Source organism: Salminus brasiliensis, chromosome 18, assembly GCF_030463535.1.
Source record: "Salminus brasiliensis chromosome 18, fSalBra1.hap2, whole genome shotgun sequence".
In the NCBI taxonomy this organism is placed as follows: Eukaryota; Metazoa; Chordata; class Actinopteri; order Characiformes; family Bryconidae; genus Salminus; species Salminus brasiliensis.
In genome coordinates this window covers 21,747,596-21,762,474 of record NC_132895.1, presented here as the reverse complement: position 1 = coordinate 21,762,474, position 14,879 = coordinate 21,747,596, and the positions used below count along the sequence as shown (strand labels likewise).

The window sequence follows — 14,879 nt, the reverse complement described above, 5'->3', positions numbered from 1 at the left end:
TATTATGATTAATATCAGAGCAGTTCAACAGTTTAGATGGTTTGGTAATTTTCATCAATAATGTTTAAATAGTTCTGATCAGAGGAGAATGGGTCGGGTCCCCCTTGTGAGTCTTGGTTCCTCCCAAGGTTTCTTCCTCCGGCTCTGAGGGAGTTTTTCCTTGCCACTGTCGCCGTTGGCTTGCTCACTGGGGGTCTTAGATCTTTCATGTCTTCTTATGTTATTTCTTAGTTAATTTTTTTCTGTCTTTTAGTAATTACGAATTATGTAAAGCTGCTTTGTGACAACAACAGAAAAAGTGTTATACAAATGTAAAAAGTGTAAAAAGTGCTATACAAATAAATGTCACTTAACTTGACTACTGAATAAAAGTTTCTCAGGTTTAAGTCTTAAGACTTTTCTAAGGTTCAGTAGCATTGACCTGAATTAAAGTGCTAAAGAACAAGAGCACTGCAGTATAAAGTGGTCTTAGTCTGAAATTAAAACAGGCAACTGTTTTTTAAATGGTTATTAAATCTTTATTAAAGCTGTTACATTCATTTTGGCAGTTCTCTTAAAGCAGCATTATGCAAGAATTGGTCTCCCCTTACAGTCCACTCTGTCTGTATGATATGATGATTATCTTCTTACACTGCTGGTTAAGGTGAGACCAGGTAATGGTATTCAGTACAACTCCATTTATGATATACTTCAGTTTGCTCCTATTGCTTCAGTTTTTATATGTGTAAAAAAATACTACTAGACTACTAGAATACTACTCAAAGCTTTATAATTTTACTGTGACTGCGTTGATATTTGCTACTCTAGATGTCGTGGAAAAAACGCCAGTGTTTTACACACAGGCTGTTGTCATAGTGTATACATAAAGACAGACAAGACAAAGACAACCATATTCACCATTATAGTGAGCACACATGCTTGGAGTGGTGGGCAGCCATTGCTGCAGTACCCAGAAAGCAGAGAAGATCTTTCTCACGGGCCCAACAGTGGCCCAGGTATCAAACCCACAACCCCTGTCATTAATAGCCCAGTGCTCTAACCGCTGAGGCACCCCTGCCCATTTGGAAGCAGATTTGGTTCATTCATTTACTTTCATGCTGTGAATCTCCCATTTTACCACATTCTAAACGTGCCCTATTGGATCCAGATCCGTTGACTGGGAAGGTCACACAAGAACACTAAACTCATTGTCATGAGATGACTTGCTTTGTGACATGATGCATTATCATGCTGGAAATGGCAAAGGATCAGGACTACATTAAGAAATGTGCATGGACTGTTTTAGAAAGCTGCTCTCAGATCAGCGTGTTACTTCTGTCAGCATGTCCTGAGCATATGTAGAACCAATAGAAGCAGAAGGAGATGCAAAAAAGAGGAACAGCCTCCTCTGCTGACAAAACTTAATCTTTACATCTGCTGATATTGAATGTAAATGGTTTTGTTGGCAGACTGCTGTGTATTTCTTTGGGAAAAGCAAGGGTGTGACTAGTTATGAGCAATTGGGCTAAAACACAGAATAGCCCCTAATCAATTTGGGGAATAAAAACACACGCTTATTTGTTACACCCTTGCAATGACATTCAATAACTTTAGATTATGGTCAGCAAAATGAAAGTACAGAATACTTGTAGTATAATTATCCTGCTCTCTTTATCCCGCTATAAAGTTGGCAGTCTTATTTAAACTTTCCATTCCTAAACCTGAACCCTTGTTTTTTTAAGGGCCAAAATGGCAAAGAGAGAAAACCTAAACCTCCTAAATTCAGCTTGGAAATGAATGACTTTTCCAAGAGGGGTCTCAACATTACAGAAGGTGAAACATCACCTTTGTTCATGCCTCCATAAAGGCTGTTAACCACAAAGGTTCATAGATGGTCTTTTTGAACCCTTTGGGACAAAAGATGTTTAGTCTTCAGTCTTGTATGAGAATGTAGCTGCACTCTTGAGAATAAGACGACCAACAAATTCAGCCTCAGATTAGGCTTGAGGTGGGTTGGCTTGCCTAGTAAGAGCATATTCTTTATTATAGGCAGTAGTGCTCTTGCTTTTTATTACTATCATTAGACAGGCTGTCAGTAACAATATCTATCCCATAGCATTCTGATCCACTGACAGCACACAAGAGACTGTGCTGTCTCCAGTTGTATTCCTGGGAAAGACGCATGAAGCAAGCTGTTTCACACTGAAAGCCACTCAGGCTTTATGTCCTCGGCAGCAGCTTTTCCGTGGTGTGCTCAGCTGAACGAAGTATACCTGAAAGCAGCCAGCTGTATCCGTTTCTCCCTTATCAGAGCTTTTAGCCGATGAATATAAAAGCAGTGCTTCAGTGACAATGTGTAGACATGGTTAATGGTTCTAATGAATACAGGACATCATGCTAATCAGCATTCAAAAAGCTTTAATTGTGGCACACAGTTAAAAAAATGTTTCAAATACAGTGATACGAAAGTGATGCATTAAGAAAAGGTCCAATAACATGTTTACAGAAGAAAACGCCTGAGTTTTTTTTTCTTTACAAAAAATGAAGTGCAACACCTTTTTCTGGATCACCCAGATATTTTTTAAGAAATTCCCGCACTTTTGGATTGAAGAGGTCTATGTGAAAATCTCTGGCTGTTTCAAGCTCATCATAATTCGCGGGACCTGAGCACAGATCCTTCAGTCCCCAGCTGACAACTCCAACCTATTTAAGATACATTAACACATTATTATTAACTTCGTCAGTGTTTGCGGGGCATGACCTTGCTGCTATTATTCGAATACCCTGAAGAATGTTATTTTATTCAAATGTATCTTCAAATCGAGTCAGATTGACCATTCTGTTATAGTCAAAGTCTTACAGTCACTGCTTATGCTTCTTTACGTCAGTACATTTATATACATTATACATTACATATGTAAGTGCTTTAATAGAATTCTTTAATAAAATAGATTGAAAGGTTTTAAACATATAGGTATATTGGAATTTCTATGTATCTAGGAATATAGGCATATTATTGTATATAGGTGTTAAAAACATGTTTAATATTATCAATGGTGATATATTTACAAAAAAACTGAATCATTCCATTTAAAGAAAAAAGGTGATTTGAATTTACCTGGATCGCCCGATATGTTTGTTGCAAAAATGTGGCTCCGCCGGAATCACCTGTTGAAATATGCCAGACATTAATATATATATATATATATATATATATATATATATATATATATATATATATATATATATAAAATTTAATTTATGACATAAAATTTTTAAATATATTTACAGGTACTGCTCTGATTTTGTAAAAAATTAAGTGATTTTGCCGCAGACGGGACAAAGTAATAAATGTAGGAGATTTTAACATTCACTTTAAATATACAATCCATTAACATCAATCTTAGATACTGTCTGCATTACCAAAACAACTAGACCTACACATTACTGTAATCATATCATTTTTCTCCATGGTTTGAAGTGACTCTCTAAGTGACTTGCATTAATTTCCAGTCAACATTTTTGCCTTCTGTTATAAAGTCACCATTATGGAGATGGACATATTTTTTATTGCACAGCAACAATATTAAATTTTTTTAAATCTGTTTAAAGTATTGTAGATTTGTTTCATAATACTATGAAACATATATTTGAAAGGTTTTAAAATATGTTAGCGACACTAATAACATGCATTAATTAGTCTTTGTCCTTTGCCTTCATAAACAGTTTTCATTGTATACAAGAAAGAAAAGAAAAGCACATCATGCCAAACACACTAACACACTCCAAGGCAACTCATCTGTGCATTTCATCTGTGTTCAGGAAGTTGGCCTTGATGTTAATTTACCTTTGCAAGAAACCTCATCCACGTGGTTTAGTCCCTGTCCTCCGGTGCACAGGAAATTGTCTGTAATGATTTTCTTTGCCACGTCGGCAGAAACATTTAAAGCCTTTTTGGCATCTTCAATGCATGCATTCCTCTAAAGAAATAAGAAAAACAGAGTGTGTGTTTTACATATATGCAGTGAATGATAAGTGCTTGTTTGATGATGAAGGACCTGGTTCTCAAGCAACATTTACACTGTCGGAAGAAAGGTACTGTACATTAACAGTTTTTGTTCACAGTTGTAAAAAAAAGTAACATAAATTATCCTAAAGATCGAATTGAGTACATTTAAAGTACGCTACATTCACACTGACTGTTAGATCAATAGACCAATAAAATGATGACAATGCAACTTAATACGGTACAGCTTTGTTTTGTAAGTAAAGTTACTGATGGTGGAGTGTTAAATGTACCACCACAGGGATAGTTAAGTACTTTGTTTGAGTGTTATATGCCATCACATCAGGAAAGTTCTTCTTTATAAACAAGATGACAGGATGGTAAAATATTAAAATATTAAGGGTAATTAAAGCAGAACTAACTACAGGTCTTTACAGACTTAAATTCCTTGGTGTTGTACTTTTAAAAAAATGTATCTCAAATTAGGAATTAATACAGTCCACTAAATCATATTAATAATACATAGTAGGGTGTAACTTTACCTTATCTTTCTGTTTGATCTGGATAGGATTTTTTTTAAAATCACCTTTGTCATTTTTTTTCGATGACATGAAAAATGCATTTTCGTACTCTTTGCTCAGCAGCTTCTCCTCTGTAACAGAACAAAAGCAATATTTAGATGTACAAGTTTGCATTTGTGTCTACTGTGATTATGTAGATATAGAAATTGAGTTAATTAAGTTGAGTAGATGTAGAAAATTTGTTAAACACTGTCTAAGTCTACAAAGACTACATACATAGTGTTTCCACAGCCTACAGTGCACAGAAGTACCCTTGGAACGTTCTCTGAATATAATGTATGTGTTTATTTATTACTGTCTCAGCTAACAAATTTCATTTGTATTCATCAGAAAAGTTAGAAGAACCAGCAGCAGACAGGTATACCATTGTGATATGTTTTTTTCTAGAGCAGTATCTTTGAATGTTTGAAAATGTTGTGTGGGGAGTGTAGGGGTGTGTAGAACCTGAGAGATTTCTGGTTTAAATATGACATGTGCATTTGGACATATTTCTAGATTTTTCAGTATGTTTTATTTAAAGCTAAATGGGTGAAAATGTGCAAGATTTCTAGATTGCCATGATTCGGTCGAATCAATTTATGAATATTGTTCCATCCATGCTAATAGCAAACCCACACTTCTGCAGATTGAAACGGCGTTGCATAAAAGTATGTTTACTACTACTCAAACTGCACTTTACTGCTGCCAAAGCCACTTAATTACCACAGTGGACACAGTTTGCTGGTGTTTTGCATTTCATATGTTGTATTTTGACTTTGTGACCAAAAGTATTGATTGAGAAGATGAAAATGATAGAAGATAGAAAATTATGTACTTTCCATTTGGTACATTTTCATAATATAATAATAATAATAAAAAAGGTAATAAATAAATTTCCCAAGTCTATGTGTGAGCATTATCCTCTCACTAGTCTATGTTTTCAGTTTTCTGTCTATTGATGTTGTCATGAAAGATCATGAGTTTTGAACTCACTGTGGTTCTTGCATGTCACATCATTGCTGGTCAATCTTAGAGCCCCGCTCGTCTCCTTGGTGCAGGGAATGCAAATAGGTCTAGGATGGAAACAATCATACAAAGAATCCAGAGTTACAGTTACAGTTCACAGTTTTGTTTTGTTTTTTTATCAAGTGTTTCATATTAAATGCTTCATTGTAAAGAATCTTATTAGAAATCTCTGATTTCATTACAGTAGTAATGATAAGAACTGGGGGTTACAATGTCTACATATATATCCACAAATATAACTGTTTTATTTCATTTAATTTAATTTTTATGGAATATTTTCATATGAAATGTTGATAATGATGGTATAAATGGTTGATAATGGTATACATGTGGTACATCAGAAAACAGCACTGTTTTTGATTGCTTTGATTGCTATTTTTCCTTGTAATACTTTGCAGGTACCTTTCTGCCTCGCAAAACATATCTTTCTGTCTCATGTACATTTGTCTCTTGAATGCCATTGATTCTCTGAATTATGATGTTGTTAAGGAGTCAATATATGAATATTGATACATTCATGTTAATAGCAAGCTGACGCTCCTGCCTCCCAAATTGGCTTTGTTTCAATTTTAGTTATCTATGTGTGTAGGCATTAAGACAAATTCCCTTCTTTCCCTGGAGTCTTTCTCCAGGCTTAATTTCATGTCATAACATAAGCTCATAACACTGTATAAGATAAGATAAGATAAGATAAGATAAGATAAGATAGTCCTTTATTAGTCCCGCAGTGGGGAAATTCACAGTGTAACAGCAGAAAGGGATAGCAGAAATCCCTATCACCACCTAGGTGAAGTGTTTTAGTTTTTACCATTCTCTGTGTTTTGAACATCATCAGACATTTCCATGCTGCTGAACAGCTATCAAAAAACAGTAGGATTTGCATAGTCCACTCACCTGATACTGGCATCCACATTTACAGGCTCTTTTAGTTCAATGAGAGCCACATCATTGTCGTAGTACTCTGTTATTCCCTCTGACACTTTTCCTCTGGGTTTGTAATCGGGATGAAGCATAAATTCTTTTGCTGCTAGTTCTACATCTAAAATAAGGAAATTATTAGTGATTAATTATTTTTTATAATTGTTTTGATTAAGTTTTATATTATCCTTTTTTAAAATGAAAAGGACGGTGTTTGTGTTCTAATTGTACTTTGGGGTGCATCAAAATAGATTTTATCAGCAGCATCTTCGAACTTGAAGCAGTGAGCCGCAGTAAGAATAAATGAAGGTGTGACCAGAGATCCTAAGCAGTTTGAAGTTTTGCCCTCATCACGCTGTAAAGAGCAAAAAAATGAAATTGTTTACACAGAAATTTATATAAAACTATAACTTTAAAACTCAAATATTTCTTTGTCTTACTCCCAAAAGTGACCTCAACTAAACAGCAAGAAGGCATTTGTGGTAAATAAAATATCTACTAGGGTAGGCGGCATAATGGGAATATCACAAAAATTTGATTTGATTCTCAAAATTTTAAGATGAGTATGTTTTTCATAATTATCAGCTGCATGATGTGCCAAATTCTTCTAATATAGTAAACTGGTCCCTGTGCATTTTAGGAGGGTGTGGGTTTTATGGGAGCTCTGACTGGTTTGGAAGAGTTGTAGCAATGCTTCTAGGCAATATCTTATACTGTTGGAAAGCCTGTAAAGGCTGAGTATGTGGGTTGAGCTATTTGCTGCTATTGACACTTGTTTTGAGCTTTTGGAGTGAGCCCTAGTACCATCTCCAAATTGACGGACAAGTTCCATATAACGGGGGATGTCAGACACAGGCTGCGAATTGGGCATCCCAAAAAGACGAAGATAATTTCCTCACCCTGTCAGCATGTAGGTACCGTAGGCTGTCTTCTACAGATTTGCAGTCAAGGTTTGGAGGCCAGGTAACAACACAGGCACTAGAATGTTATCAACGATGGGTCCAGATTTGTGGAGAACGTGGAGAATGCTGTGCTGATTGCTGAACCGAAAGAGTACATTTTTTTGGTGGAGGCAGTGTGATGGTGTGGGGTGGCATCTCCCTCACTGGAAAACCGAGGCTTGTTATTATTAGTCAATCTCAATGCAGAGAGATATCGAGATGAAATTCTGCAACCAAGGGCAGTCCCATATCTCCACAGTCTGGGACCAAACTCTATCCTCCAAGATGACAATACTCATACCCACAGAGCAGAGTTTCTGGGAAGAATGGGATGCCATCCCACAGCAGTGTGTGACCAGGCTGGTGGCCAGCAAGAGGAGGAGGTGCCAGGCTGTTGCATGGTTCTTCCACACGCTACTGAGGCTCCAGATTGTTAAATAAATACATTGTTACATTGCCAATATGTTTTGTTTCTTCAAACTTCAATGATCCAGTCCACCAAACGAGTCAATGGCAGAATAAGCTGGCATTGGCAGAGAGGCAAATTGTTCATGGCCGCAACCCACCTACTCACAAATGCATGTTCCTTACAAATGTGGCACCATTTAAAAGGGAAATTAACAGGCTTTTCCAACAATGCTTCTTATTGCCAAGAAGCACTGTTACAACAAACAAATCCCCTACCAAACACAAATTCCATTACTTTTTGTGCTAAGTTTAGTTTGGTTAACTGCCCTCTAAAAATTTTAATGCTGAGTTAATTCTTTTGGGTAATTTTTCTTGGGTAAATTCCAGATTGCCAGGTAATTCTAAGTAACCCATCCCCTGGGTTACTTACTATGCCACAATAGTAACCCACCTAATGAATTAATTATGAACAATAATGAACAATTAACAGTTAATTGTGCTGATAAGAGCATAGTTGGTTAAACAGCTTTGCTTCTGGTAGCAGTAGGAAAGCTCAGTAAGTAATCTTTATGCTAGATTGCATGTGTGATGTCTGTGGTGTGCTGTGTAGCAAAACCGTTGGAGCTGGTCTAGCTGGCAAAGATCCAACATCCTAGACTTAATTTTTTTGTTTAATGCAATTTAGTTTAGGTTTTTTATTTTCTTTCTGTCCTACCGAACACCAGTCGATTTCCAATTAACTTCCAGTTAACATTCTTCAGATTTGAGTCATTATTATTGATTATCATGAAAGTTTAACAAATTCCAACCAGCTTCTCTTTCCTAATTCCCAGCATAATTATTAGTTTAAAATAACAATAGCAGGAAAGCATCATCATTGTGTAGCCAATTAGTGAAATGTTATGGCCCGCTCCTAGTTATACCATATACTGAAGTAATATTTAAGGATGATTTGAAAGTATTATCGGATATCAGAAGTATGATCATAATTGTAGACACAAAAAAGACTAGTTCAGCAATTATGGAGAGAATGCTTACAGTCACAGAGAACTTTATCATCCAGGGGTATCCTTGGCGTCCAATTTCATTGTTTTCATCGTTGTAGTTTTTGTAGAGTCCACATAGACCTACACTAGTGCTTTCATCTATGTATAGAGAAAACACATGCTATAAAACAAGCAGTGGCAGATACAATAACAGTCATATGCACAATGCAACAATTAAAATAAAGAATGATGGAAAGTCACGCTTGGAGTTACATGAAGACAACAGGTCTCAAAAGTACAGAAGTACCGATCATTTCATCGAAGGTTTTTTGCACATTCTCCATGTCCTCTAGTAAGAACAAATGCTTTTCGTTATCTCTTTTTGTCACCCACTCATCGACATTCTCCCTCACGTCCTCCGCATCCTCACCCACTCCAAACACATAGATATCTGGAAAATGACCACATTCAGATAAGTAACTTCTGTTTATAATTGGCAGTTGCTTGATCTCTTATTTTATTAAAAGAAAAATGATGTAGGTAAGAGTAAATATCTATTTGCATTTTCTTTGGCAATTATCAGCCTTTATTTTAAAAGACTGAACCTTACACACAAAACACACAAGGACACACAAAACACATCAAAGTACATCTTAAGTTTGTCAGGAAGGATTGTAGTCAGATAAGAATATATATATATTTTTGTTGGCCTAACACAGATATTGATATAACAACTTTATGAACTGATATTTGGGATGTGGATTAATAGTAGCAGTAGACCTAAAACTCAGTAGCATTGCACCATTAAAATTGCTATTAGTTTTAATTCTCTTTTAAGCATAAGCCTTTAGATCAAAATATTCTTATGAAAATGATATATACTGTATATACGGGTATGTCCAAACTTGTAAAAAAAAAACTTTTGATGGCTCTTTGTACACATTTGAAGTGTTTTATTTAATTCCAAAACACATTTAAAGTCACGTAATTTATTTTTATACATATATTATCTTGATTTTCCTTACCAAGAAATTGTTCTCGATTCGATTCATCTCCATCGTACACAACTTGTTTAATTGCTTTAACCTTGGGTGCAGGGTTTCCCCCCATGTTGGCAATACCTGCAGACACAGAAAAATAGATGATTAACTTTGACAGTAACGTTAAGCCAAAGAAATGTGTTGAGTACAAAGACAGGATCAATACCGTCAGTGAACATGATTATGACATGATGGATTTCTTTGAAGAGTGTTTCATTCATTGCCTTCTCCAAACTTATGCTTTCCAAAATTGCATGAAAGGCTTTGGCAATATTTGTTCCTGATTTTTCTCCTTTAGCTGTCAATGACAAAATACCATCACATTAAAACAGGTTGGTTCAGAAAACAGACTGAAAGTTAAGTTTTAAGTAAGGAAGTCAAGAAAATATATGTGTTCATTGCCTGAAAGGTCAACATGCTACAGATCATTGCATTCAATGAATATATTTTTTACTGGATGGTAAAAGTAAAAACACAAACATTCAGTTCAGCAAAATTCAAGCATGTAAAGGCATTTGTGTTGTATTAATATATAAATTTTACATAATATAATTTAGTGTTGTGTTATATAATATATAAAGGGTATATGTCTAATACACTTAGTCTACCAGTCTCTGCGACATCTGCTTGGGTGCCATATTTATAAAAAAACAAGAACAAGAGCTCACCATCATATTCAAAAGCCTCCAGAAGGTTCATGGTTTCGTGCAGCTTATTTTTGTCTTCCCGTTTGTAATCAGTAATTTTAACTATAGTTGTCACATCTGTGGCGAAAATGTGGATCTCGTAATTCGGAGAGACCTCGTAGTAGCTGATCTGTAGGTGAACAAGATAAAGTTGAATTACAGTAAAGATGACATTGATCTGAATTCAAAATCAACTGAAAATGTAACAGAAACTGAATAACAGTGAAAATAACAACCCAAACCCAGAGTTGATGTGAACAACACAATGGAAAAAGAACATCCTGTACACATGAGTAGCTTTTAGTCCAACATACCTTGTCTAAGAGCTTTATCATGACCTCTTTTGCATTGTCAAAATCCTCTTTATCTATGCTGTCAGATGCATCCAGAGCAATGTAGATGTTGAGATTTCCTTTCTGGTCCAGTCTGATCTTCTTCCCATGCTGACCTAATCATACATGCCAATGCCTTCGTTGTTTAATTTTTTCTTACTACAGTAAATTGGTATCACAATACAAATGCACAATGTGACACCCTGCTATACCTTCTTCCTCATGGGTGGTAAGAGTAGTCTTTAGAGTGCCTCCAAAAGCCTGTGCGACTTCTGCTGGGGTGTCGTATGTGAAATCAGCTACAACACAACCATAGCACAGCACCAGTCAGAACCCTGCTACTGTTTGTGTGCTGGAGAACATAATGTTGGACATGCTACCATGAGGGACTCACCGTAGCACTCAGGCTCTTGCCCTGACCACTGTCCATCATCCTGACACACACGCACTTTGGAACCCAGCAGTCTCAGCTTGTTATCACAGCGGTAGGTGACCTTGTCATCAATATTGAAGATGTGGCCTGTTCTGCTGGCCCCAGGAGGAGTGCCGGGATCGGGGCAGTGATCAGCTGTGGGTTGGATATTATGCTTAGAGGCATATATGCAGAGAGAGAGGTTTATGCAGGGGGTGGGGCACCAAATGTTTTTAATGTCCACACAGAGACACTGATATTGATATGATCAAATACTTTAAGGCATAACCATATTTTTTTAAAACATTTTGAATTAATTGAAATCACCTTTTTAACATGTTTTGAAGTTTGGCAGTTTACTTTTTTTACAAATTTTATGATGAGTTGACCAATAGAAATGCTCCATAAATGCCTTAAAATCAGTTTACATTGAACTCCTTTTATGATGAAACGTTTGGTGTGCTTAGGCCACAGTTGCTAGTTCCCCATTAGGTTTAAGCAGCATAATGGAGAATTGGTATTTCTTGCTCCTGGTCTCCCCCTACAGTTAGAAGGTGTAATTCATGCTTTCACCCACCACTAGTCTTAGATAGACTTCTGGTGGCAGATTATCCAAAGACTGGGTATCTCACACTTCCCCATTACGTTTTGCAGTGGTCATTGTTTGCGCTAAACCCAAAACAAAAGATAAAAATGCCTTTAGCTGAGATCATGGGTGGGAAGAGTAAGCCTGGTCTGTACAGACTGCAGTGGGAGTTGGAGGTGAGTAGCACACAAATATTGGCGGCTACCCAACGTACGAGGCAGGTGTTAGATTCTTATACAAATTTTTGTTCCACCTTAAATGATGCTGCAGTATCAAGACATATACTAGCACCAAATTATAGCTGCCACATCATTTAAGGTGGAACATGAAATCAGAATAAGAAACTAATAAGAAGCCAATTTCAGCTTCGTTCACTTTTATTGGCTATTAAGGGGAATTGTTTAGATCCAGTGTGATCAGTGTACACTACTAGCTTACAGAGTCGGGTTGAAAAAATCAAACATGTTTGATATACTGATCTGATCTGAAACACGACCGAGACTGTGATGAAAACTGCATAGTTTGGCTTACAGGCTTCAATGGCTTAAATTTCTACACGCATTTCTGGATGAGCTAAAAGATATAGTACCGGGACTAAAAGTGAAATAGGCATACGGGCTGAGATGGTACAGTAATATTACAAGATCACTAATAACCTGTTTTCATATTATCACTAATATGACTTCAGTTCTCGCGAGCGTTGTTATGTCCACTTTTCCAGAGTTACATAGTCTAGTTAGTGTTTCTAGCCTGGTGCAGGAATGAGAGAGACACTATTCTTCCTATTTCAAGTCAGCAGAACATCAGTATGATTTTAAAGCTGTTATTTTAAGGTACACATGTTGAATACTGCTGCTTTAAATTCTTAGTTCAGTTAGTTCTTAGTTCAGCTTAGTTAAGTTCAAATTTTCATGCAAGTCATCCAGTTGCACCCATTTATGTATATCAGTAGGAAACCAGTTGGCACACACACATTAACACCGCTACCGGTAATGCTATCACCATGGCAACATGGAATCAAATGAATAGGATGAGTCATCAGAATAAGGCCATTTACTTACAGTCAATACTACAAATCGGCGTGCTGCCACTCCACTTGCCATTGAGCTGGCATACACGTGTGGAGGACCCCCGCAATGTGTAATCAGAGTGACACCTGTAGGAGGTTGTGTCATTCACATGATAAAGGACCTTATAGGGATTCACGACTCCATTGGTCAGAACATTAGGATTAGGACATGTGATCTCTGAAGAAACAGGAGAAAAAACATTGTTGAGTGAAGAGGACACAATACTAAGTTTTAACATCTGTTTAAAAAAGCAGGACGGTCAGTTAAGGCTTACTCTTGCACTCTGGCTGTTTTCTGGTGGGCGCAGGTTTCCAACTGCCTCTGGAACATTTGCGCATTTTTTGAGGATATGGATAATAACCCACTGGACAATGGTACCTCAGGATACTACCATCATTGTAATTATTAGAGAGAGTGAAGGTGCCTCCGGTGATGTTCAGGTCATTTTTTGAGCACTGAAGTTCAGATGGAGCACCTACACAGAAGCAGACCAGTGGGATTTGATACATGGTGCAATCAGGATGATACAACAGCAAAGAGAACTTGAAACCGATGAAGGAAACAAAAATTCAATAATTTAAAGTCTATCTGATCAAAAGTTTAGCTTTAGCATGTTTGCCTGGTTTTGTTAAACATGTAACATCATATGATTTCAAGCAAGGTTTGTGTTTTTTTGTAATCTTCTGTCAACCTGTAATTAACTACTAGAAAGAAACTTCTTCTGTTTTTGGATTATGTAATCATGGCCCAAAAAGTAACTAATACTTCACTTCCGCTTTCCACCATTACCTATCATCAAGAGAAAAATCTCTTCTAGGTCAGAGACCCACCTTTACCACATGTTCCACTCGTGTTCCAATGCAAAATCTAACGCTGTATATGAAAATACACTAGTATATGTCTGAATGTTTGTGGACACCCCTTCTATTGAATGTATTCATCTACTTTAAATAACATCTATTGCTGGCATAGATGTGCAAATGCACAGACAGACAGCTTGTCAAGTCCTTATAGAGAAGACAACCAAGCAAACGCCCTTTCACTCTAACGTTGAATGCAATCAAATCATCGCAGAAGTGCTCCAAGATCTAGTAGAAAGCCTTCCCTACACAGTAGAGAAACTTTTTTTAAATGTCCTTGATTTTCGAAAGAAACAATGAATGAACAGCTGTCCCAATACTTTTATCCATATAGTGTATATACTCTGAATTTCCAAAACACACTGAATCTTCAAACAGTTGCATTTGAATGTATCTAAAAGCACATCAGTAATAATTTTACAGGGTTAAAGAACTCTTCTTGAAATCAATGACATACATTCTTAGGGTGCAAACAGTGTAAAGCTTTACATAGCACCTGAAAAGGTTGTTGACCTATCAGAACTCTTTTGGTAATACTTTAACAATTATTTAAAAAAATAATAGAGACCCATTTAACCAACCAAAGAGTTCAAATGGTGCCTTGAGTTCTGGTGCCATCATAGTTCTCTACATATAGAGATAAAGAACTATTGAAGAATCTCCTTTTTTAAAGGGGTGTAGCCTAAGCATTGTATCTACTTATCTGATCTGAAAGACAAGGCCAAAAGAACTTACCATTCACAAGAGGGCTTACGGCAACTGTCAAAAAAATTAATACATTCCAACACAGTACAGACTCCATACTGTCCATTAAGGCTTCCTGCAAATGAGATGTGAAATAAGGAACAAGCAGAGTGGAGGCACATTTATACAGAGGGGGCAGGCCTGGACAGGACTAAGACCTGATGGTCACTTTTTAACAGCAAATCAAACAGAGAGGATCATTGACCAACAGCTCAGTGACATACTGCCAATATGATTGTCACCACTGTTTTTTCTCCCTTGTCTTGTCAAAGAGTGAAAACTAACCTTTGTGAAGAAGGAGAATGTAAGTTTAAGTGTGGGAGTG

General features: G+C 36.6%; 1 protein-coding gene across 2 annotated transcripts; it reads right to left on the bottom strand.

Annotated features, from left to right (window-relative positions):
* Positions 1-2,389: 2,389 nt before the first annotated feature.
* On the bottom strand, positions 2,390-14,628 carry LOC140538836 (complement factor B-like). 2 transcript variants are annotated; one of them, XM_072661339.1, is made up of 18 exons: positions 14,546-14,628; positions 13,225-13,425; positions 12,942-13,127; positions 11,277-11,450; positions 11,095-11,181; positions 10,865-10,998; positions 10,533-10,680; positions 10,031-10,162; positions 9,850-9,945; positions 9,132-9,275; positions 8,877-8,983; positions 6,721-6,844; positions 6,466-6,610; positions 5,539-5,618; positions 4,528-4,637; positions 3,827-3,959; positions 3,098-3,147; positions 2,390-2,682 (listed from the first exon to the last, which is right to left on the bottom strand). In XM_072661339.1, the coding sequence occupies exons 1-18, from the start codon at positions 14,619-14,621 to the stop codon at positions 2,512-2,514; spliced, it is 2,298 nt and encodes a 765-aa protein (XP_072517440.1). In that variant the 5' UTR covers positions 14,622-14,628; the 3' UTR covers positions 2,390-2,511. The 2 variants fall into 2 exon arrangements, with proteins under 2 accessions (XP_072517440.1, XP_072517441.1); XM_072661340.1 differs by lacking the exon at positions 14,546-14,628 and having other exon boundaries at positions 11,277-11,469; positions 13,225-13,313.
* Positions 14,629-14,879: the final 251 nt, after the last annotated feature.

Excerpts from the sequence above, each read along its gene's own strand:
- LOC140538836 (XM_072661339.1), bottom strand. The coding sequence starts at position 14,621 with ATGGACAGTATGGAGTCTGTACTGTGTTGGAATGTATTAATTTTTTTG. Across the intron at positions 10,681-10,864 it reads TGATAAAGCTCTTAGACAAG|ATCAGCTACTACGAGGTCTC; the intron begins GTATGTTGGACT and ends GTTCACCTACAG. Across the intron at positions 3,960-4,527 it reads AGATCAAACAGAAAGATAAG|AGGAATGCATGCATTGAAGA; the intron begins GTAAAGTTACAC and ends TTATTTCTTTAG.